The sequence below is a fragment of the Takifugu flavidus genome, chromosome 14, assembly GCF_003711565.1.
Source record: "Takifugu flavidus isolate HTHZ2018 chromosome 14, ASM371156v2, whole genome shotgun sequence".
NCBI lineage: Eukaryota > Metazoa > Chordata > Actinopteri > Tetraodontiformes > Tetraodontidae > Takifugu > Takifugu flavidus.
Genome location: NC_079533.1, coordinates 10,268,326 through 10,289,202, shown reverse-complemented (window position 1 = coordinate 10,289,202; position 20,877 = coordinate 10,268,326). Strand labels below are relative to the sequence as shown.

The 20,877-nt window shown below is 47.3% G+C and overlaps 2 protein-coding genes across 3 annotated transcripts; both read right to left on the bottom strand.

Moving 5' to 3' along the window:
- Nucleotides 1-516: 516 nt before the first annotated feature.
- Nucleotides 517-6,850, bottom strand: LOC130537766 (protocadherin alpha-C2-like). 2 transcript variants are annotated; one of them, XM_057054784.1, is made up of 3 exons: nucleotides 4,280-6,850; nucleotides 3,331-3,367; nucleotides 517-2,600 (listed from the first exon to the last, which is right to left on the bottom strand). In XM_057054784.1, the coding sequence occupies exons 1-2, from the start codon at nucleotides 6,701-6,703 to the stop codon at nucleotides 3,356-3,358; spliced, it is 2,436 nt and encodes an 811-aa protein (XP_056910764.1). In that variant the 5' UTR covers nucleotides 6,704-6,850; the 3' UTR covers nucleotides 517-2,600; nucleotides 3,331-3,355. The 2 variants fall into 2 exon arrangements, with proteins under 2 accessions (XP_056910764.1, XP_056910762.1); XM_057054782.1 differs by lacking the exon at nucleotides 3,331-3,367.
- Nucleotides 6,851-8,788: 1,938 nt separating this feature from the next.
- On the bottom strand, nucleotides 8,789-14,210 carry LOC130537871 (protocadherin-10-like). Its single transcript, XM_057054972.1, has 4 exons — nucleotides 11,470-14,210; nucleotides 10,396-10,457; nucleotides 10,236-10,318; nucleotides 8,789-10,020 (listed from the first exon to the last, which is right to left on the bottom strand). Exons 1-4 carry the CDS (start codon nucleotides 13,981-13,983, stop codon nucleotides 9,749-9,751), a joined length of 2,931 nt encoding a protein of 976 aa, XP_056910952.1. The 5' UTR covers nucleotides 13,984-14,210; the 3' UTR covers nucleotides 8,789-9,748.
- Nucleotides 14,211-20,877: the final 6,667 nt, after the last annotated feature.

The window sequence follows — 20,877 nt, the reverse complement described above, 5'->3', positions numbered from 1 at the left end:
CACAGTACCTTGTTAAGCACAATTACTGCTAGTTTCTAGCTCATAAAACCTGTGAGATATTGAGAACTGGGCAGAATTGATGAGATCCTACTGTACAGTGTAATATAATATAAAGACCAATATGACACTTGGTATATATATATATATTATATATATATATATAATGATACATATATATATAATGATACAATAAAGGTCATATGAGGCCAATAGATTGGTGGCACTTTGGAGCCACAGTGAAGAGCAGATCAAACATTTTCATTCCAGGCTTCGACTAATCCTGAAAGAACTACTGCTGGTCTGTTTCTGCCATGTGAACCACAGGCACATCCCCCTTATTCAGTTTTCAATTTCCAAGAATTAGCACTTTGCATTTTACAGGAAAATTGGGTCAAATGTTTATGTGGGGGAATTTCAGCAGCTGTGTGTGTAAGAGAGAGACAGAGAGAGAGAGAGAGACGCTGTGTGTGTTTGTCACTCTTACTTTGGTTCATTTTTCATCACAGACACCAAGAGGCAGATTAAAAAGCTTTATTCAAACTGGTATGATCAGGCAGAACATTTAAGCCAAATAAGCAACATCAAAATCCGACAATTAACTAGACTCGGAAATAAAGCGGGACAGTTCTGTCCCATACTGCGTTTGATCTGCTGGGTGTGGGACGGAGCTGGACCAGGCTGGACTGGACTGGACCAGGCTGGACGCACCTCCCGGGACACGCTGTACAATCTGAAGGGCAGAACTGAGCAAAAACGGAGCATGTGTGCACAAATGAGAAAACACTGCACGTTTTTTTTTGTTTTGTTTTTTTACGATGGCCAGCACGGGACGCCCCTAGTGGCGTCTGATCACAGTGGACGACAGAAGATATCAAAAAACTCTACTGTATAAAAAACCACAAAGTATAAAGCAGTTCTGTCTGCAGCAAACGCGTCTCCCTATTTTTCCCATTAACATTTTTACAGGAGGAGGAGGAGGAGGAGGAAGAGGGGGAGGAGGAGGAGGAAGAGGGGGAGAGAGCTGTAGTTTGAAACACTGTTTGACATGCCATTGTTTCTTTCATCAACAGTCGTCTTTGACTTTGCAGAAGGCACACAAGGAGCTCATCATGTGCAATATATTTGTCTCTGAAACAGTGTGTGTGTGTGTGGGGGGGGGGGGGTCAGACACTGGGTGGCACGTCTATCATGCGTCCCAGTCGGGTCGGACTGGGGCAGAACACTGGTGCCGGGGGAACAGTCCGAGAGGTGGTGGTTCGCGTCCACGTTCTGCGCCTCCTGTTCCCTCCCTTCCTCCCAATGACTTTTGATCATTTAGCACCCGAATGAGTGGCTCCTTGTTTCTGAGTAACTCAAGTCCTGGGATAGTGCAACGGCGCTACCTCTGAGGTCAAAAGAGCAGGTTCCTTCCAGCTTCAACATATTTACACCGTCAAAACGACGTCATTTGCACTGAACTACAAATACTCAACAGAAAATTCTTTTAAAGAAGCCCACAAAAGCAGCATTGGAAATCCTTACATAAAATATTTATCTAAAAAAAAGCACAAATATGAAATAAAAACACCCTCTTGGACCTGTTGCCCTCCTCCTCACCACAGCCAAGATAAATACAATTGGTTACTTTTTAATATTTTCAATAACTGATATTTGTACCTTGTTATAAAGAGATTTCAAGGTCATCTCGCTCTTGTTTTGACACCCACCCAAATGGCCACCCCGTCGTGAGGAGAGGGGGCGGAGACATCACATCCTTTGTCTTTGTATCATGATTACAAAATTTAATATTGCAGAGCACCCAGCGCCACACCTCCGTCCTGACTTCTATACAATACAGATGTCTAAAATATGAATTGCACACCATAAACTCAAACGTTACACAAACGTTACTTCTTTTAAAATCAACAATCAAGTTCAAATGATTTTTTTTCCTTCTCTTGTTTCTGTTTTCTAGCATTCTTTTTGTTTCATCATGTCCACACATTCAGTACTGTTGAATACAAACACTGTAAAAAAAATGAAATTAAAAATGGAGAAATCCTAAAAAGTTGATAGCACGAACTTAAATGGACAGAGTGCAAAGCTTCAATCACAAACCAGCTACAGTTCAGTAATATCAGATCTATGGAAGAATCATGTTCACCCTGACGTGTAACTTACATATATTTGTAAGTAGGCGTGTTTAAAACTGTTTTTTTTTTCTTTAAAAGGTGTGGCGAGTCATGGGGAGAGTTTGATGCTCTCTAGAACTACAGCACACAGTGTAACACTGGAAAGAAGGCAAATGTGTCCACTGAGGAGTTTGTTAAGGAGAGAATGGTTTACAACATGAGGCAACTCTAAATGCTAAAATGCCCCCCCCCCATGAATTATTTCAACCCTATGTCCAAAAAGAGAATCATGCAGATTCATGCTTGGATGAGACGATAGAAAGTTGAGGTGATTCGTTGTCGATGTCCTGTTTTTGCGACGGACTGCGAAGAGACCGAGCGAGGGCCGTTGCGTCTTCGTCGGGGTGTGTGTGGGGGGGCTGGGGGCAGGAGGAGGAAAGGGTCTCGTGCGAAGGGATGACTGTATCACGGCAGTTCTCTCCTTGGCTCCTGTTGAGAGACAGGACACAGAAGTGAGCGTGGTCGGACGGCGAGCGACAGCCCGACGCTGCAGAAAGTCCTCCCTCATGCAACGGTGGATCGTGACTGGTTACTGCCACCATCGACAACATGTCACTTTTTGGTTGCCTTGTAGACTTGTAGCGCATCATTTCCCCCCAATTCTGTACAGAAAAGTGCATGTGTGTGACTGACACCATCGGAGTGAGCATGCATGCAGTAATCAGGCATCAAAACACACTAATTTTTACTCCGGCAGGACGGTGTCACCAATACAACGCGTCCATGAGTCTGAAATATGCACTAATAGAGGTCGTGTGCGAGGATGCAGAAAGAGTCTGACTCTCTGCTCTCAGGTATTTTGCACTCTGGGAAGCAATTTAGGACAATTCATCCCGTAATCCCCTTTTTTCCTGTGCCTGTGCCATCGTTTTGCCCTGAATCGCTGCCAAGCTAGCCAGATGTGCACAACACAAAGTCCTGAGCAGCAGCCAATTTGGGGCTAATCTCCTCTCTCCATAAGCTGATCGGTTTTTGCACTTTAGAGAACGGCCAATTTAAACACACCAGCGCCACCCCAGAATCGTTACAGAGAATCCACAACGTGAACACTCCGGTTCTGGAGATTTTAGTCGTTGTTGTTGAGGCAATCCATATATACTATAGTGAGAACAGAAAGAAGAATAGTGGCACTACAGAATGTAGTTGGTAACCAGCATACCTCCAGTTGTAGAATGGACTTCCTTTCATTTTGAGAACTTAAGAACAGGAAAAAGAAGAGACAAGTTAAGTTGTACGCGGGAATCCCAGACACTCAAAACTCACATTCGGCTGTCTGTGCATGCACCTGCGCGTTTATGCGGTGGGACGTTGCAGCTGTGCAGAGGCAAACACCAGCTGCACCGGTTACAGGACCTTTTTGTTTTTTAAGCAAATACAGCGACACCCCCCACTTAACACGGTGATGCGCTCTTGTCCTTGAAGACAAACCCTCCATGTCAAGGCTCCTTTGAAGCCCCCCCCACCCCCCGCCCCAGTTCCCTCAGTAGCCCTGCTCTGATTGCATGTTCTGCATCTGTAATAAATGACCTACATAGACTCAGACGTGGAAGAATGGCACATTTTCAGTTATTTGTATTTATATGGCCTAATTATGCACTGTAATTATGACTTTATCCCTCTCTTTTATCTTAATCTCTCATGTAGTCCAGTTTAAGAGAGTTAAACAATGCCCTAAGACAGTTTTTGGACTCAAGCCGACTATTTTTAAAAGTCATCTCAGCTCTTTGTGGTGTCAGGCTAAATCGATAGGAACACTTGTGTAAACAGTGCACATTTGCAAAGAAAAGGTGCACAAAGTTGCATTCAAAGTCAAAAATCACAGTCTGTGGAAGTTTTGTTTTCAAAGCCTCATTAGTACAAACTGTAAATCACGATCATCTCTGAGCGGAGTGGTGTTTTCCAGGAGGAAGGAGCCGCTAAAACCAAAACGCTCTGCTCAGACTGTCCCTACGCTGCAGATGAAAATGAGCTTTGGACGAGAAAATGACACAGCGAATCCTGAACGCACTAAAGATTTAAGTTTCTTGCTGTGTGCGTTAAGTCCAGCGTGTCATGCTCGGTCCTTGTTAATAAAGCTTTGTGACATTTAAAGTTCAGCTGATGCGTACCTCCAGCGTGGACGCTCTGGAGTCGGTGGTCTCGCTCGGCCCTATGCTCCTCGGTATGCTGGACACAAAATAGCCGGCTCCCTTGGGAATTATGGGCTGTCTCACGACCACCTTCCCCTTCCGCGTCTCGGCCAGGAACAGACTGTACCAGTAGGCGTCGCTGGAGATCAGGGTGGAGTCGGCGATGGTGGAGCTCCTCTGGCTGATGACGCTGTTCCTGCTGATCACACTGTTCCGGTTGGCTGGCGGGATCTTGATGGCCTTCGGTTTTGGTTTCTGACACTTCAGCACGATGATGACCAAGATGGTTATGAGCAACAGGAAGGACACGGCCCCCAGTCCGATCACCAGGTACAGGTTCAGGTCGCTGAAGACGTCGTATTCGAGAGGCAGCTCCGTGGTCTCTGAGAAGGCCATGGCGTGTTCCACCGTCGATATCTTGATGGTCACGGTGGCGGAGAGAGCGGGGTTGCCGTTGTCTTTGGCGACAATCACCAATCGCTGCTGCCTCGGGTCTCTGTAACTGAACATCCTGGTCGTACGGATCTCGCCGTTGTACTGGTCCAGGCTGAAAAGGCTCGCATCGCTGATCTGCAGGAGTTGGTACGTCACCCTGGCGTTCTGCTCGGAATCGGCGTCGATGGCGATCACCTTCGCAATCAGGTGGCCCTTTTCTGTGGACCGAGGGATCACCTCCTCCACCATGGAGCCCCGCGCCCTCCATGGCGACACGATGAGGGGAGTGTTGTCGTTCTGGTCCAGGATGATGATGTGAACCGTCACGTTGCTGCTCAGAGGGGGAACGCCGGAATCCCTGGCTTCTATGTGGAAAAGGTAATCCCTCTCTCTCTCGTAGTCAAAGGTCTTCAGGGCGTAAAGGTCGCCGTTCTCGGGGTTGATGGAGAAGAGCATCGACATGGACGTGTTGGCGATCTCCTTCTCCATGATGAAATACACCAAGTACCCGTTCTCGTTGAGATCTGGGTCAAAGGCGCTCAGAGATGTCAGCAGAGCCCCCGGCTGGTTGTTCTCCACCACGTGGATCGTGTAGACGGACTGCGAGAACCTGGGTGCGTTGTCGTTTATGTCCAGGATCTCTAAGGCGATGGTCTCGTTCTCGGCCAGGGGCGGCGAGCCTTTGTCCGTCACCATCAGCGTGATTTCGTATCGGCCAATGACCTCCCTGTCCAAGGGTTTGGAAACTATCAGCTCAAAGTAATCCTCAGAGGACTTGTTGAGGAGGAAGGGCAAGGACTGCTGCTGATACAGAGCCAGCGCCACCTGGCCGTTGGCTCCCGAGTCCCGGTCCCTGACGGTGACCACGGCGATCAGAGTGCCCACGGGGACGTCCTCCGTCAGCATGCTTTTCATAGACTTGATGGTCACCTCTGGGTAGTTATCATTCAGGTCTGTGACGAACACCATCACCTTACAGTGGCCTGACAGCGGGTTGGGGCCTCTGTCCTGAGCCTGCACATACATCTCAAAACTGGGACTTTCCTCATAATCGATCACGCCTTTCACCCTGATCTCACCCGTGTTGGGATCGAGGGTGAAGATCTCCTGCGTCTTCTCGGAGGTGTACAGCGTGTAGGAGTACACCAACTCGGCGTTGGTGCCCTCATCCAGATCTGTCGCTTTTAAGGTCATGACCACGGTCCCAGCGGCGGAGTTTTCCGAAACGTTGACCGCAAACACCGGCTGAGCGAACACGGGGGGGTTGTCGTTGATATCCAGGACGTTAATGACGATGCTGGCTGTGCCCGAGCGGGCGGGCACCCCCCCGTCCACCGCGGTGAGGATTAAACGGTGAATGGGCTGCTCCTCTCTGTTCAAATGCGCGTTCAGGACCAGATCGACGTACTTGGAGCCGTCGCTGCCGGTCTGTATGTCGATGTTGAAGTCCTGGCTTTCGCTCAGATAGTAGGTCTTGATCGAGTTCGCCCCCACGTCCGCATCCACGGCGTTCGTCAAAGAGAACCTCTCTCCGGGAGGGGTTGCCTCCGAGATGTCCAAGTGCATCGTCTTCCTGCGGAACACGGGCGCGTTGTCGTTAATGTCCATGATTTCTAACTCGATGTTGAATATGCGGACGGGGTTTTCCAGTATGACATCCATTTTCAGAAAGCAGGAGGTGGTCTTGGTCATGCACACGCTCTCCCGGTCGATTCTCTCGCGGATGATCAGCTCCCCGGTTTCTTTGTTGATGTCGAGGTAATTTTTGCTGTGAATGACATCGAGCTTTGCCCTGCGCTCCACCAAACTGCGGACATCCAGACCCAGATCTGTGGCCAGATTGGCAACAAAAGATCCCACTTCCATCTCCTCGGGTATGGAGTAGCGAGTGATGGAGAGCGCGCATCGCCAGAGTGCCATGGCTGTAAGAACAGCGGCCAGTCGTGTCCGTGCAATAAAAAGTGCCATCTTTTTTTTCTTCTTTTTTAAAGATGTAGCAATGAAATAAAATCCTTACGATCGGGTGGGCTTGCAGGGGAGCGCTGGAGTCATTCTCGCTTCCACGCGTTGGAGCTGCAGCCGCAATAGGCCATTCACGGTACAGTGCTGCTGGGGGGGGGGGGGGGGGCTCTCGTAGCACCCCTCTGACAGGGGCGGAGGCAACGTCTTTATAGGCTGCTGCCGCCGCTGCTGCTCGTAGGCTGGGGGGGGGGCATCTAAGAATGGAGCCATCAGTGGCTCCATTCTTAGTTCATCTGTTAATTTCCTAATCAGAGTTGCTGAGAACACAGGTCACATATGTGAAGGGATGCATGAATGAATGAATAAATGAATGAATGAATGTGTTCTTAATTTCAAGAGACAGAAAGATTGGATTTTGAACGAACATCCAGTAAAACTTGAAAAGAACCGGGCTAATCCTTGATAGATGTCAATATAAATACTGATTCCATACACAGAAGTCTTTTAACCGGACAATGTGCAGGCGTGTAGCGGTTTCATGGTCCATGGAGATGTTGAAGAGGAGAAAAACGACAATATTTTTGAATACAGTACACATTTGGCGCCATCCAGTGCTCATTTAGTGAACTTCAGATTCAGATAGAGATTCTTTTATTTGTCTTTATTTGGAAATTTACAGCACAACAGCAGCAAAAACACGCAGAGAGAAGAAAAATTGAAATTAGAATAGAAAATATATAAAAAAGAATATATATAATGATCCAAGATAAATGGATAATCAGCCTTTTGTATACCTGTACATAGTACTGAAAGTGTATACAACATACAGATCAGAAATATATAATATTCAGGGTGTGCAAAATGGTTGAAATGCCATTAGAGAATTGTAAAGTTAATTTTTGAGTCCAGTGGTAAAAGCAATTACTTATTTATGTCCACTAGTCTGCAGACGAGCGGGCATTATGTTTATTGTGCAGTCTGACTGCTCTGATCTGTGATACCTCTCCTTCACACAGCGAGGGTGGAAGGAGCTGCCCAGTGCTGTCAGGGTGTCCTGAGATCAGAGGACATCCCAGGACAGAGCTGGCCCTCCTTACCAGTCTGTCCATCCTGCTCCTGTCCCTGTCCGTGATGCTGCTGGACCAGCAGACTATCCCATCAAAGATGGCTGATCCCACCACAGAGTCATAGAAAGTCCTCAGGAGTGGTCCCTGCACTCCCAAAGACCTCAGCCTCCTGAGCAGGAACAGTCTGCTATTGACAAGGGCGTCTGTGTTGTGTGTCCAATCCAGGTTATTGTTTAGGTGAACACCCGGGTACTTATAGGACTTCACAACGTCGATGTCTGTTCCCAGGATCCACCACCAGCTCCTTGGTTTTACTGGCGTTGATCTGGAGGTTATTCCACAGGATCCAGTCCACAAAGTCCTGAATAAGTCCTCTGTGTATGTAATCAGTATTTATATTGACATGTATCAATGATTAGCCCGTTTTTCATCTATTACTGACCAAATGCCGTCCATCTTTTGTCACGTTCACATTTATTTCATGCTATATGAAGCTTTCAAATAGTATAGTCACCCTCTATTATCTCTATGTGTATGTATTGTTAGGTACCATTAACGTTCGTCCAAACACGTTTGTCACGGATAGTGACGTCCTCTAGTGGCCAAACGTGGGATATTTCTAGAAAAAGAGACGTAGAAAGAAATAAAACCATTTTCACGGCGTCTGGTACAGACGTTGGACATATGCTGTGGATCTCGGTATATGTAAAAGTTCATCACCGACACTGGGTGACTTAGACCCTGACATAGTTCCATTTTGTCCCAATTAACTGAAATGCTTCTGATGAACAGGAGCACTCTTTCACTGGAGACTCTAAGTTACCTTTAGGTTTAAGTGTCTGGTGTGTGTCTGTGATGGACCAATGACCTGTCAACTGATAACCCTGATTAGCAAGTCATTAACTGAAAATTGATGGATAAATATGAAGCAAATATGTGCGTATGCTTCCTCCATAACTATCTGATGCAACTCCTGAAAAAAATCAAAGCCTTCATATGAAAATAAAAGCACGAAAAATGAAGATAGTTGAGAAAAGGTTTAATAGTTTTCATACTATATGTTCCATAATGTACAAGCATGACCTCACAACCACGGATTTGCTTATTTTCACCCCAATGGGCGTATTAAACGCATGTGTCTGAATGAATCTAAGCTACCTTATGTAAAGGCCTATATGTAAATGTACTGTATATTTGATGACCTCTAACCTCCACTGCTTGGTATGAATGCGTTTTCGCACCCTTGAAATCTCCGACTGTTAAAGAATGCAGAACTCACTCACCCAACAATCCTTAGGAAGAATTCTATTTAACTCTAAGCCATTACAGCCATAGATTTCTTTAAAATGTTTGCCGTGAACTCACATAACTGAAATTTACTTGCAGTTCTCTGCTGCTGGAAATGAAAACATCACTTAAATGTTCCAGTTAACTTTCTTTAAAGACTTGGCTTTGGGATGAAAAAAATTAAAAAGAAACAGAGCAAAAAATGTCTTCTTGGAATCCATCATTCGACTCAGCCTGCATTTACTGGACAAAACATTACTCTGCTGAAGCGTTTCCCCCGCTGGAGTCATGCTCATAGAGGCAACAGCACGTTCCCTGGCCATCGGCCAATATTAGAGAAAGGCTGACACCTAATCTGACATATTGACACTGCCAAATCTACAGACATTCAGAAAAATATATCCCTGGATGTGTATCTGAGAATTAGTTGTGAATTTACCACCTTCTTAGCATTTAATTTCTTTCATTTTAAAGCCAACTGGTCAGATTCAACAAGTTTAGGGCCATTAGCCCAGCAAAGCATGACATCACGGAAAAAATGCTGACATAGAAGCAACATTTATTGATCATATTTACAAGAAGTGGCACTAAAATCCACCGAAATTTCAAAAATCTAGCAGAAATGGATCCATCCATACTCATGACCGTGGAGACATACTGGACCTAGCATAATGGATATGCGGTGTAATGGCGTGCATCATTTGAAGATGGCGTCTCTTATCAGGTCGTCCTGCCTTTCAAAGGACTGCTCGTAGTGGGAGATAAACTTCTTTTTCTTTCCAAAGGTAGAGAATGTGTTGTAGACGTCCAGTTCCCCTCTGGGCGCCAGCTTCAGCGTGCTGTAGTCGGATGTGGTTCCTGGGATGTAGACGTTGTGCTGGTAGTCAGGCCGCTCACACTGAGGCTGGGAGTACTTCGGAGCCCAAGAGGAGTCGGAACCTGCTCCCTCTTGGAGAGCTGCCTTGTGTTCTGGAAAAGAAGCATAAATAACAGTTTGCATCAGGGGATTATTTCCTCCCGCGTTTACTCCGACGATCTGAATAAAATGGATTAAAAGTTCTTAATTTCAGACAGTTAGCATAAAAGCCGGAAACATTTCTCAAGGGGGCTTCGCTAATCCTCAAGTCGATGCGATGAAATCCCCCAGCCTTCGGAAACCTGGAGATCTTTCCCTCGTGCTGTACCTCTCATACGGTTCCCCCACGTCCAGTACTGTGGCGCTACGCTGCAGGTCAGACCATCAGCGTCCATGTTTCCTGAGCTGTACCTGACACAAGAGAAGAAGAAAACCTCAGCACCTTGGTTCTTTGGAGCAAGCTCCTCCATCATTTGTGCATCTGTCACCTCTTGTATGCAGAGTTGCACTGGTTCTTGGTCCAGGTCCAGTCTTTGTTGGAGTAGTTCAGCTGTGCACGGAACACAGTGGAGACAGTGAGTGGCAGCAGTAAGAGATTCGAGTCTGAGAAGACCTCTAAAAGCTCAAGTTGCAGCGTTGCACCGGCGTCGCCCCTGACGCGTGGATCCCTGACCTCATCTGGCAGTTAGTTATGATCGGCTGCCCCGAGATGTTCAAACGTCATTAATTCCTGCTTTTATTAAACTCTTAGAGAGTCACGCTTTCAGAGCTCTTTATTAAAAAAGGGGGGCCTAACGAGCTCTGTGCTGCTACATTAGGCCTGTAATGAAGAAGGAGCTGGGCCGCTCCTCAAAATGCCAAATGAGTTGGTAACGCGATCATCTGCGGATGTGATGGATGTTAAGTTGGATGTTGAAGGAAAGGAGGCCGTCGGCTGCAGAGCAAAACAGCAAGCAGATCAAGAGAGGGCTGCAGGTTGGTGAATCATCTGCATCTCTTTTATCTTTAATGCCGACGCCAGGCACCTTGACATTCGGCGCTAATTTGCAAGGTTGCGCGCTGTCGGCATCTGGTTGATGTGCGTGAAGCGCACGCCCGAGTGTAGAATACTTCTAGATAACAAACTGGGGGTTGGACTTTCTGATCATGTATGCGATGCCATATTTGCCCCTGCAGCCCTTTCTGTCAGGTCTGCGAGGCAGATCGGTCTAAAAATACCATCTGATAAGATTCAGGTCAGATTGCTTTAACCAGGAAGTCATAAAATGCAGAAACATTGAAGCCAGTTAGGGCCACCTTTGAAAAAAAACACCAAAAACATCTTCCGACATTCATTTAAAACACATTTTGTTCAATAAACGGCACTATTTTTCTAACATCAGTGATATTAGCTCTCAAGGTCTCTCTTTCTAATATTTCTATGTGCATCACAGTGTTTTTAGCGTCACATCTTTGATTTTAGGATATTTTTGCTGTTCAGCTTTGTTAGAATTTTCACTGGCATGGGGGGAATGAAACGGCGGGACGAATCACAATATTGGCTTCACATCTGATTGTATCACCTCATTTGGAGTCAGGGCTCGGTTCTTGACTATCTCGCTGCGGTCCAGCGTGCTCCAGCCAGAGGTCAGGTAATCCGTGCTCTTGGCGTTGTTCTGCTGGGCCGACAGCACCGGGCTGCACGGCTTCAAGAACATGAAGTCGTGTTTCTTGGACTCGGGCGTCAGGCACATTTTGTAGCAGTAAACCTGCGGAATGGGACCGGTGCCGCTCGCCTCCGCGCCCGACGACATCCGAACGTTCAGGTTGGACTTGCGGAACACCTCCGTGGTGGCGCGCGTCTCCGGGCGCGGGCAGCAACCGCAACACGCGGGGATGAACGGGAGGATGGACTTGTTGGACGGTCTGCCCTTCAGTCTCTGCACGGCCACCAGGACGATGATGGCCACCAGGAATGTGAAGGAGATGGCGCCCAGAGACACGATTAAGTACAGCGTGAGGTTGGAGCTGTGACGCGGGCTCTGTGACAGGTCGCCCGGATCGGGCTTCGAATCTGGCAAGCTGTCAACCACTGACAGGATGATGGAGACTGTGGCCGAGAGGGCCGGCTGACCATTGTCCTTCACGAGAATCACCAGTCTGTGCCTCGTGGGGTCCTTCTCCACCAACTGGCGGATGGTCCTGACTTCACCCGTGTACAGGGCGACGCTGAAGAGGGTTGGATCTGTTGCGTGGATCATTTGGTACAGCAGACGCGAGTTCTGTCCCGCGTCCGCGTCCACGGCTCGCACTTTGGTCACAAGGTGACCCGCGTCGGCCGACCTGGGCACGACTTGGTTGGGGGACGTTCCCATGTGTGAAACCGGTGACACGATCACGGGGGGGTTGTCGTTCTGGTCCAAAACGAAGACGATGACTGAGACGTTGTTGCTGAGCGGCGGGAAGCCGGCGTCTTGCGCTTGGACCGTGATCTGAAAGTTTTTGAGCTGCTCGTGATCGAAAGATCGCAGCGCGTAAATGTTGCCGTTGTCCGAATTGATGGACACATAAGTGGACACTGGCATCCCCTGGATGTTCCCTTCGTGTATGGAATAGGAAATGTAGGCGTTCTGGCCGGAGTCTGGGTCCAGCGCCGTCACCGCGCAAATGGAGGCGCCTGGCGCGTTATTCTCGGTCAAATACACCGTGTAGGACGGCTGCTTGAAGCGGGGCGCGTTATCGTTGACATCAGCCACCTGGACCAGGATAGTCTTCCTGGTAAACAAAGGTGGGGAGCCCATATCCCGGGCCGTCAGGGTGATATTGTACTCCCCCACCGACTCCCTGTCCAAAAAATCCGACGTGACCAACGTGTAGTAGTTCTTGAAGGACGAGTGGAGCTGAAACGGGACGTGGTGCGAGATCTCGCAGTCCACGTTCCCGTTCTCTCCGGAGTCTTTGTCCGTCACACTGATGACGGCTATGACCGTCCCCGGGGGCGCGTCCTCCTGCACTGGTGTGGACACCGAGGTGAGGATGACCTCCGGGATGTTGTCATTTTTATCCAACACGTTCACCATCACTTTGCAATGCACCGCCACGGCGGAGGGCCCTTTGTCTTTAGCCTGCACGTAAATTTCATGCATCCTGGCTTTTTCATAATCGATCACTCCTTTCACTTTGATTTCCCCAGTGCGCGGATCTACGCTGAAAAGCTGGCGCACTCTGAGGGGCGCGTGGCCACTGAAGGAATAAGTAATGTCCGCGTTGGGACCTTCGTCTAAATCTGACGCATTTAACTTGATGACAACTGCGCCTTTTGGTGCGTTTTCGGCCAACCTCACTCTGTAAAACGACTGATCAAACACTGGCGCGTTATCGTTCGCGTCCAGGACGGTGATATCGATCTGCGCGGTGCCAGACCTCTCCGGCGCGCCCCCGTCCACCGCCGTCAGGACCATTTGATGCGCGCTTTGCTGCTCTCGGTCCAGCGGGGTTTGCAGGACGAGCTCTGCGAATTTACTGCCGTCGCTGCGCGTCTGGATGTCCAGGAGGAAATGCTCGTTGACGCTCAGCAAATAGGTGCGCAGAGAGTTGGACCCGACGTCCAAATCCTGTGCGCTCTCGAGTGGGAAACGCGATCCCGGGGCCGCCGACTCCGAGATGTCCAGATTAAACTGGGTCCACGGGAAACTGGGAGAGTTGTCGTTCACGTCCAGAATCTCCATCTCGACCCTGTACAGCTCCAGAGGGTTTTCGATCACCACTTGCAGGTGGAAGGAACAGGACGAACTCTGCTCACACAGCTCTTCGCGATCGATCCTCTCGTTGACGAACAAAACTCCGTTTTCCAAATTCACTTCCACGTACTGCCTCTTGCCACCGGAGACGATCCGGAATCTGCGCGCAGAGAGGCTGTCTGCATCCAAACCCAGGTCCTCCGCTATGTTTCCAACAAAAGCCCCGTGTTCCAGTTCCTCTGGGATAGAGTAGCGGATCTGTCCCCAAACTGCATCCAGAAAACACGCACACAGCACAGAACAGCACAATATCTGCCATTTCCCACAGAGTCCAGTCTTCAACCCCAGCGTGTCCATCTGGAAGCCTCAGAAGTGTCGTGAGTGAAACCAACACCCTGCCTGTGATGATTAAAGCGGAGGAGCGCGGAAAAAAACCCAAAACACAATAGAGACGCGGCTAAAATAAACTTGGTGTGTGCGCAACATCCACTCTGAGCTGAGAGGAGAGAAGAGAGTGAAGAGGACGTGCAGAGGCTACCAGCCTGGCTCAGATTAATGTGCGTGTTGTGTGTCTGTGCGCGCCTGTATTTATTATTGGCCCCAGTGTTCCAGTAAGGGTGGGAAACGACATCTGCTCGGATAATCTATCCTGCCTACTAGCCCGATCAAATTCATGTCACGTCTCTGGGCTTTGACCGCAGGTCAAACGCACTTGATACAATTTCTGAGGAGTGTGTTTCATCAGTCCGGACAGACACAGCCCAGCTCAGCTCGATCCAACCCAAACACAAAGGCACAGAGGCTCCAAGTCATCAAACAGATCGAAGAAAGTTGCACTTCTCAAAGTCCAAATGAGGGCACTTTTATTGGGTGGGGGGTCTCATGATATGGATGGTGTCGTGGATGGTGTTTATATTGGCCACATTCACTAACTGGGCTCCCTAGAAAATTGAAATATTTCAATCTCAGTTGGAGCTCGGAAGAAAAAGCAAAAGAGGAAACTTCAACTCAAACTTGTTTAAGAGCCCCCCCTAATGAGAAGAATAAATTAAAGTAATCCATTAAGAATATAGAGACTGTGTCACAGCACTGCAATTAAAGAGGCTGCATATTATCGAAACAGTTAAACAAGTGTGAAGTCTCTAAAGAGGGATATCAGAGGGAGTGGGCTGGAAGGCTGGAAGCTGGAAAATTGTCCCCAGGAAATGGCTCAAGTTGCCAGTCATCACGCCGCCCTGACAGGCGCTGCTACTGTTTAAAAGATGATGCTCTGCAGCGCCGCATTCATGCCCAAACAGAGGAGGGGCATCCGTTTACCGTTCACCTCGCTTCCAAACCACCCCCCCACCCCAGTTCCTCTGGTTCAGAGCGGGAAAACACAATCTGTCTGCAGAAAGGAAACTGCGGCAGATGGCGAGGTTTTCCACGGGCTCATGCTCTTTTTTAATTAATGGAATGGAGATTAGAGGGCATTTTCCCTGGATCATTAGTGAACAGAGGAATTAAGACATTTTGTGAGGAATAATCCCAGGGCTATCCATGTGAGGCACATGTGCTTCTCTCTCAGTGGTCGTACTGACCTGCTTTTCGCAGCCTAAGTGCACGGCATCACTTACGCGCCACAGAAACTAAGTAGCTGGGATAAGAGGACATAACCACCACATTTAGGGATCAAAAATACAAAAGAGATTATCTCTCTGTCACCCTCACTCCCTTCACACACACGTCCACACACACACGTACACACACACACTCCTCCTCTCACTCAAGGGCAAAAGTAGAATATCAATCCCTTTGTCTTTAACTACTTCCCCCGTTTAAAACTGTAGGATTAGCAAAGGTTCGCCTATATTCTGCAGCTTTTAACGCTTAATCGGTTTTGGGGGAAAACTGTGCGTTCCACCCAAAAAAATGGAGAAATTAGATCTTCTATCCTTTTAGGCTCCTCTTTGACCTCTCGTCAAACAGGACAGAGCGGATTCGGGACATCTTCTGCATGTTTTTGTCCTCCCTGAGAGGCACCTGTTGCCGGGAAGAGGTTGGTTTGTTGGACGGGGAGAAGGTCTGAGAAAGGTTGGTGAGACGCGGAGTTGGAGGGGGTTGATGATGCCACTGACTGACCAAAACATTCATCCATCCGTGCTGAAACTACTCCCCATTAGAAATAAAGAGGACAGGGCCTGATATCAGACACGGCACTCACAGCTGGGGACCTTGCCTTCTTGTGGGGGGCGCCCGGATGCGAAGTGGGGTCGGCCGTACCCTATTTAGTGCACTCAAGGTATCCCATAATGCAGTGTGAAAGTAGCGTACAACCCATCTGCTGCCTTCCAACTCTGCTCGCTCTCATTGGCTGCATCCATTGGAGACAGCTAGATGCAAAGATTTTAAATTTTGCCCCCCCCCAGGGTCTAGCACCAGAGTCAGATTGATCAGTGCGTCATTTCATGCTGCTCCTCGTCGGTTGGTCAGTGACCGTCGGCCTCTTTTCGCCGTCTATCGGCGACATTGTCAACATTTAACCACGTACAAGATGGCAGCTGTTATCTCTCAGCGCCACAGCTCCTGGTGCAGCACATTGGAGCCAGCATCAGCGTGGGAGTCAGCCGACTCCCCCGAAAGACAAAAGCAATGATGGTTTGAGTTTGTCAAAGGCACTCTGTAGAACAAATACCATTACCAGGAGAAATGAGGCTGGCTGCAATTTGGGTTTTTCCATTTGTAAACATGGATTTTTTTTTCTTCATTAATAAATTAAGCAATTCAATAGTCTGCAAAAAAATCCATTTAGATATTACCTCACACGCATGGTCGGCCGTTTTTATTATTCAAGTCTGAGGAGCACCAAAAAAAGGTTTGTGTCGTATATAAAGCAAAACCGGCACATGAAGAGCCGTGTGTATATTTTTAATGTTTATCCTGATCTAAATATGATACACAGGTGGAATCCTTCGCCGAGCAGCAGCAGGATTTTCAGGAGTCTGTCGCCAGCGTTGGGAGGGTTGAGCGTGTTTGTTGAAACTTGACACGCAACTCTGACAGCAAACGTGTCGCCGGCGTTGTCACGATGCGACTGTCTGCCGCGGCGCCGAGCTCAGACAGTCTCCGGGATCAACGGCGCGCCAGTCGCTCCTGCCCGGGCAAGTCGAGAGGCAGAGCTGCGAAAATAACCAGTTTATTTTCCATCCTGGCGTGCAAATCGAAGTTGACCCCGTCGGTGGCGACGCCGCGGCGCCAATTGCTAACGTGCGACGTCGTGCGTGTGGCTGACAAAAGGAAAATAGACGGATTGCATTTGAAATGACATTGTTTTAGGAGGATTTGGGACACACACACACACACATGGACACGCAACACACACGCACACACACACTATAAGGAGAAAGTGGCCCTTGAAACGCAGACTCAGAGATTATGGAGCAATTCAGGTCAGCGCTGGATATGGAGGGAGTGAGCAATTACCCCTCCAACAAACAGATGTCTGTGCACAGGAGACAGCAGCACCACGCAGCCGTGGAGCGACGGCTCACTCAGGGCGCCGCGCGCCGGCTTCTTTACTCGAGAGGATCCAATTTGGGAGGCTTCAGTGCTGCTATGATGGTTAGTGCTGGAGTAGGCGATGCAGGCTGGAGACAGGCCGCTCTCGCCTCATGTCGGGCCGGTAATAAAGAACCGCTGAAGTTCTTCAGTTATTATTTCCTACATTTTTTATTTCATTGCATTTTTGGAGACAATCGGACCTTAAAGAGTTTGACAGGGGCGGCCTCTTGGCTGCTTCATTTGACCGTAGATTGAATCCTTGTCCGCTCCAGTTGCACAGCAAATGTTTCGGTGCCGTCCTGCCAGCCAGAATGGCTCCGGCGGGCCATCTGGTTACTACTCCGACCTGTCTGCTCGCATTCATCATCACCAATCGCCATCTCTGAACACAGCGATTATGCGTTTGTCACGCTCACTATTGGCTGAGGCCACCACCAAAAACGGGCCAACGGTGTTGATCTGAGGTGCTGTTCTCCATCACTCAGCTGGCGAACGCCCCCCACCTTCGTCACCAGATCCAGACCAAACCATTCCACCCACGTTTGAAGGGAGCAGAGGTGTGAAAATCCCTGTCATAAATATTAAAATGGCGGATTAATTACACTAAGCTGCTAATTGAGCTCCTTTACATTCAGATGCTCCATCACACTGTCAGCATCGCGTAAATGATATTGTTAATACCTTTCCTCACGTAACAGCCTGTAACATTAGTCAGGCCGATATGAACGCACATTTGACTAAATTTGGCATTTAATATGGAAACATTGTGTTTTGTTTACCTGGTTCTGCTTTGGACTCCAGTTGATGCACAATACATTCAATGTTTGTGTTTAAAGGAAGAAAACAGTGAAGGTTGTTGCCTGGAGATGAAGCCACTTCTCGCTTAACCAAGACCAAAACAACCTCTGACACGTTTCGGAGAATAATGGATAGAATTTTATGGCAGTGCTTTACAATTCCCAAAAGGAAATAAAAACAAATAACCGCTGTCAAATGCTAAATAAGCTAAACGTAGCAGTTAGCATCATTTACGTATATGTGACTGGGTCTCCTATTGTATTTATTGGTGATTTAGTTCATGTGTTTTAAGTGGATTTCCGTTATAAGTTAAGCAATTTTCAACTCAGGCTTCAACTAGATGTTTTCCAAACATCTGTGGCACAGCTTAATCGTGGCTTGATGAACGATCCCCATAATATCAGCTGCAAACAATCTGGTAACCATCACGCATTGCATAGAAGTGGGTATTTAATTCATTCTTAATGATGCCGTGTTAACATTAAAGCTATTACAGCAAAGACGTAAACGGAGTTTTTGTGACAAATTGGGACATAATTTCAAAGTGGCCGTGTCCAGAAAGCATTAATTCCCCATGAAAGTTTGTTGTTTTGTCATTTCCTACGTGATACTTTCCATTTGAGTGACAGGACGACCCTGGATTGATGAGATGTGACACTTCTGATGAGTGTGCCAAAAGACTCTGTGTGTGTGTGTGTTTGTGTGTGTGTGTGTGTGTGTTTGGGGTTGCTGTCCATGCAGTTCTTGAATGACGTGGCTGCTGTGTATTCTCGGGTTTCTTGCTTAAGTTGCGAGTTCATAACCAGATAGTGTCATTGTGCTGCACCAGCATGTTGAAATCTTTTTATGTGTCTAAAAATGTGACAAAAAAGAGGTTTATTTGTGTGTCAGTGTATAGCCTGTGGTTTTAAAGCGTCACTTTGTGATGCTTGCATCCTGAAGTCTTCCCAGCACCTTGTCCGTTCCTCCTGTCGTTTGATGGCTTCAACATGTTGTCACGTACTTTAAAAATGCAATTTTAGTCGGATCGTCACATAAATTCAGCATTTTTTGGCGTCCTCTAAACATAAAACTCTGATTACATCAAGAACCTGGACCAAAACATCCGTTGAAACGGTGTTTTGAATATGTTCTGTTGGAAGCTTTTATCGATGCTGCTGTGAAGGAGAACGGACAGCAGATCCAGTCACGGCCATATTTTCCACTCAATCGGGAAGCTGTTTTCATGTGTTTATCCTGCTATCAAGTGTGAATCAATATTTTGACTTGAGCCAATTTAAAGAAAAACACAAGACTGCAGTCAGTGTAGCATAAATGGCGAAATCACACACGTTTCTGTTGCCATCAAGTGCTTCATTAGAACCGACGCTATTAGCACAAGCGCGTATTTTTCTCGCAGCACAGTGTCAAGTGATCACCGGGAGAACCAAAACAACTGTAGGAGCGGAGACAAACAAAGAGGGCCGTGTGTTGTATTCTCTGATCAACTGTTCCCGTTAGGCAAGGCCTTGGACGTCCACAATAATTAGCGATGCCAAGTGGGGTTTTTTAACGCTGGCTTTCATCAGTGTGGCGGTTAGCACTGACGCAACATCTCCAAAACATTGCCGACCCAGGCAGCGTTCAAGTTCACAGGCAAGCGGATACGCGCCGTCTGTTATCTGAACATAAGTGGAGGGTGTCGAGCAACAATGATGCCATATTTTCATAACAGGGTTTAGGCTCTAGATTAAAATAAACATTAGGGCTGAGTCAATTAAAAAAAAAAAACTGTCATATTTTAAAAGTTTAGTCTGTTTTTATTTTGGTAACGCTACAATCAATACAGCAATGGATGCACGTCGATTTAAGACCGTGCCTTTGCAACGACCTATAATCAACCTAATCAATCTAATAATGAACCTGCTCTTGACCTGCCTCAACCAGCAGGTTTTGGGAGACCACCCGTCAAGGACTGACTGAAGAAATTCACACGGAATTAATTGCAGTTAATTCACTCGAGTAATCTTGGAGTCGGAGGTGATGAGCCTGAAGTCGCTTTTAAGGCTGAATTTATGCCCACGCGTGTCACGGACTGTCATCAAATGTTAAAAACAAAGTAAAATATGTCAGCAGGAGCGCCTCAGAAAAGTTTATTAGCAGCTTAGGTCTTAAACAGTCCAAATTGGGCTTGTCAATTAAATGAAATATAACCTAAATTGCATCCTGAGGCAATTAGCAAAGTGCTAAGACAGTGACTAATTCTGCAGCCGGTGACACCGATCCAGAGATAATTAATTTACACATCACTTATAAAATACTGAATTATTCTCGTGACCCACCACAAATTAGCTGTCTTAGTTCTAAAGTTTAGCAACCAAGTGAGAACCCAGAAAAATATCCAAACTAGGTGTAAACTGTGTATTACACATGTTGTGTGAATGCCCATTTTGTTGGTAATGTCGGAGTCTGATTCTGATTCAAGGACTCGGTTGTAGGTTTTAATGTTGATAAGAGACTCTGTCCTGTTCGTCCATGGAATATAAAGCATTCAGAGATGCTTAAATTGACCTTAAAACATAATTTTGGCGTTTTAACCTGAGATTTTGCTGCGTTGAGCAATAAACACATCAGATATTTGTGCATATTTGCAACCTTTTCAGCCCTTATAATTACTTTTGAGACATATTTTACCTTTCTACTGCGACATTGTTAATTAAAATGCATGCTATGCTAATCACAATAATTAAATTAAAAGCCGGGGGTGATCAAAAGCATAAATAATCTCACAGAACAAGCGAGACAGCAAAGAAATATGTGTGATCTAGTGTAGAAATGTTCTAAATAGATGGTGTTTCTGTCCTGCAAGCTCTAACAAGTGTAAAGGCTGCATCCCAGGAGAACAACCTCTATGCACAAACCACCAGACCTCAG

What these genes read in the sequence shown, in the direction of transcription:
- LOC130537766 (XM_057054782.1), bottom strand. Translation starts at nt 6,703, where the DNA reads ATGGCACTTTTTATTGCACGGACACGACTGGCCGCTGTTCTTACAGCC. An exon ending in CCAGAGCGTCCACGCTGGAG is followed by an intron (nt 2,601 to 4,279) that starts GTACGCATCAGC and finishes GTCTCTCAACAG; the next exon opens with GAGCCAAGGAGAGAACTGCC.
- LOC130537871 (XM_057054972.1), bottom strand. Translation starts at nt 13,983, where the DNA reads ATGGACACGCTGGGGTTGAAGACTGGACTCTGTGGGAAATGGCAGATA. An exon ending in GAGCCCTGACTCCAAATGAG is followed by an intron (nt 10,458 to 11,469) that starts GTGATACAATCA and finishes TTCCGTGCACAG; the next exon opens with CTGAACTACTCCAACAAAGA. An exon ending in GTGGGGGAACCGTATGAGAG is followed by an intron (nt 10,021 to 10,235) that starts GTACAGCACGAG and finishes CTTCTTTTCCAG; the next exon opens with AACACAAGGCAGCTCTCCAA.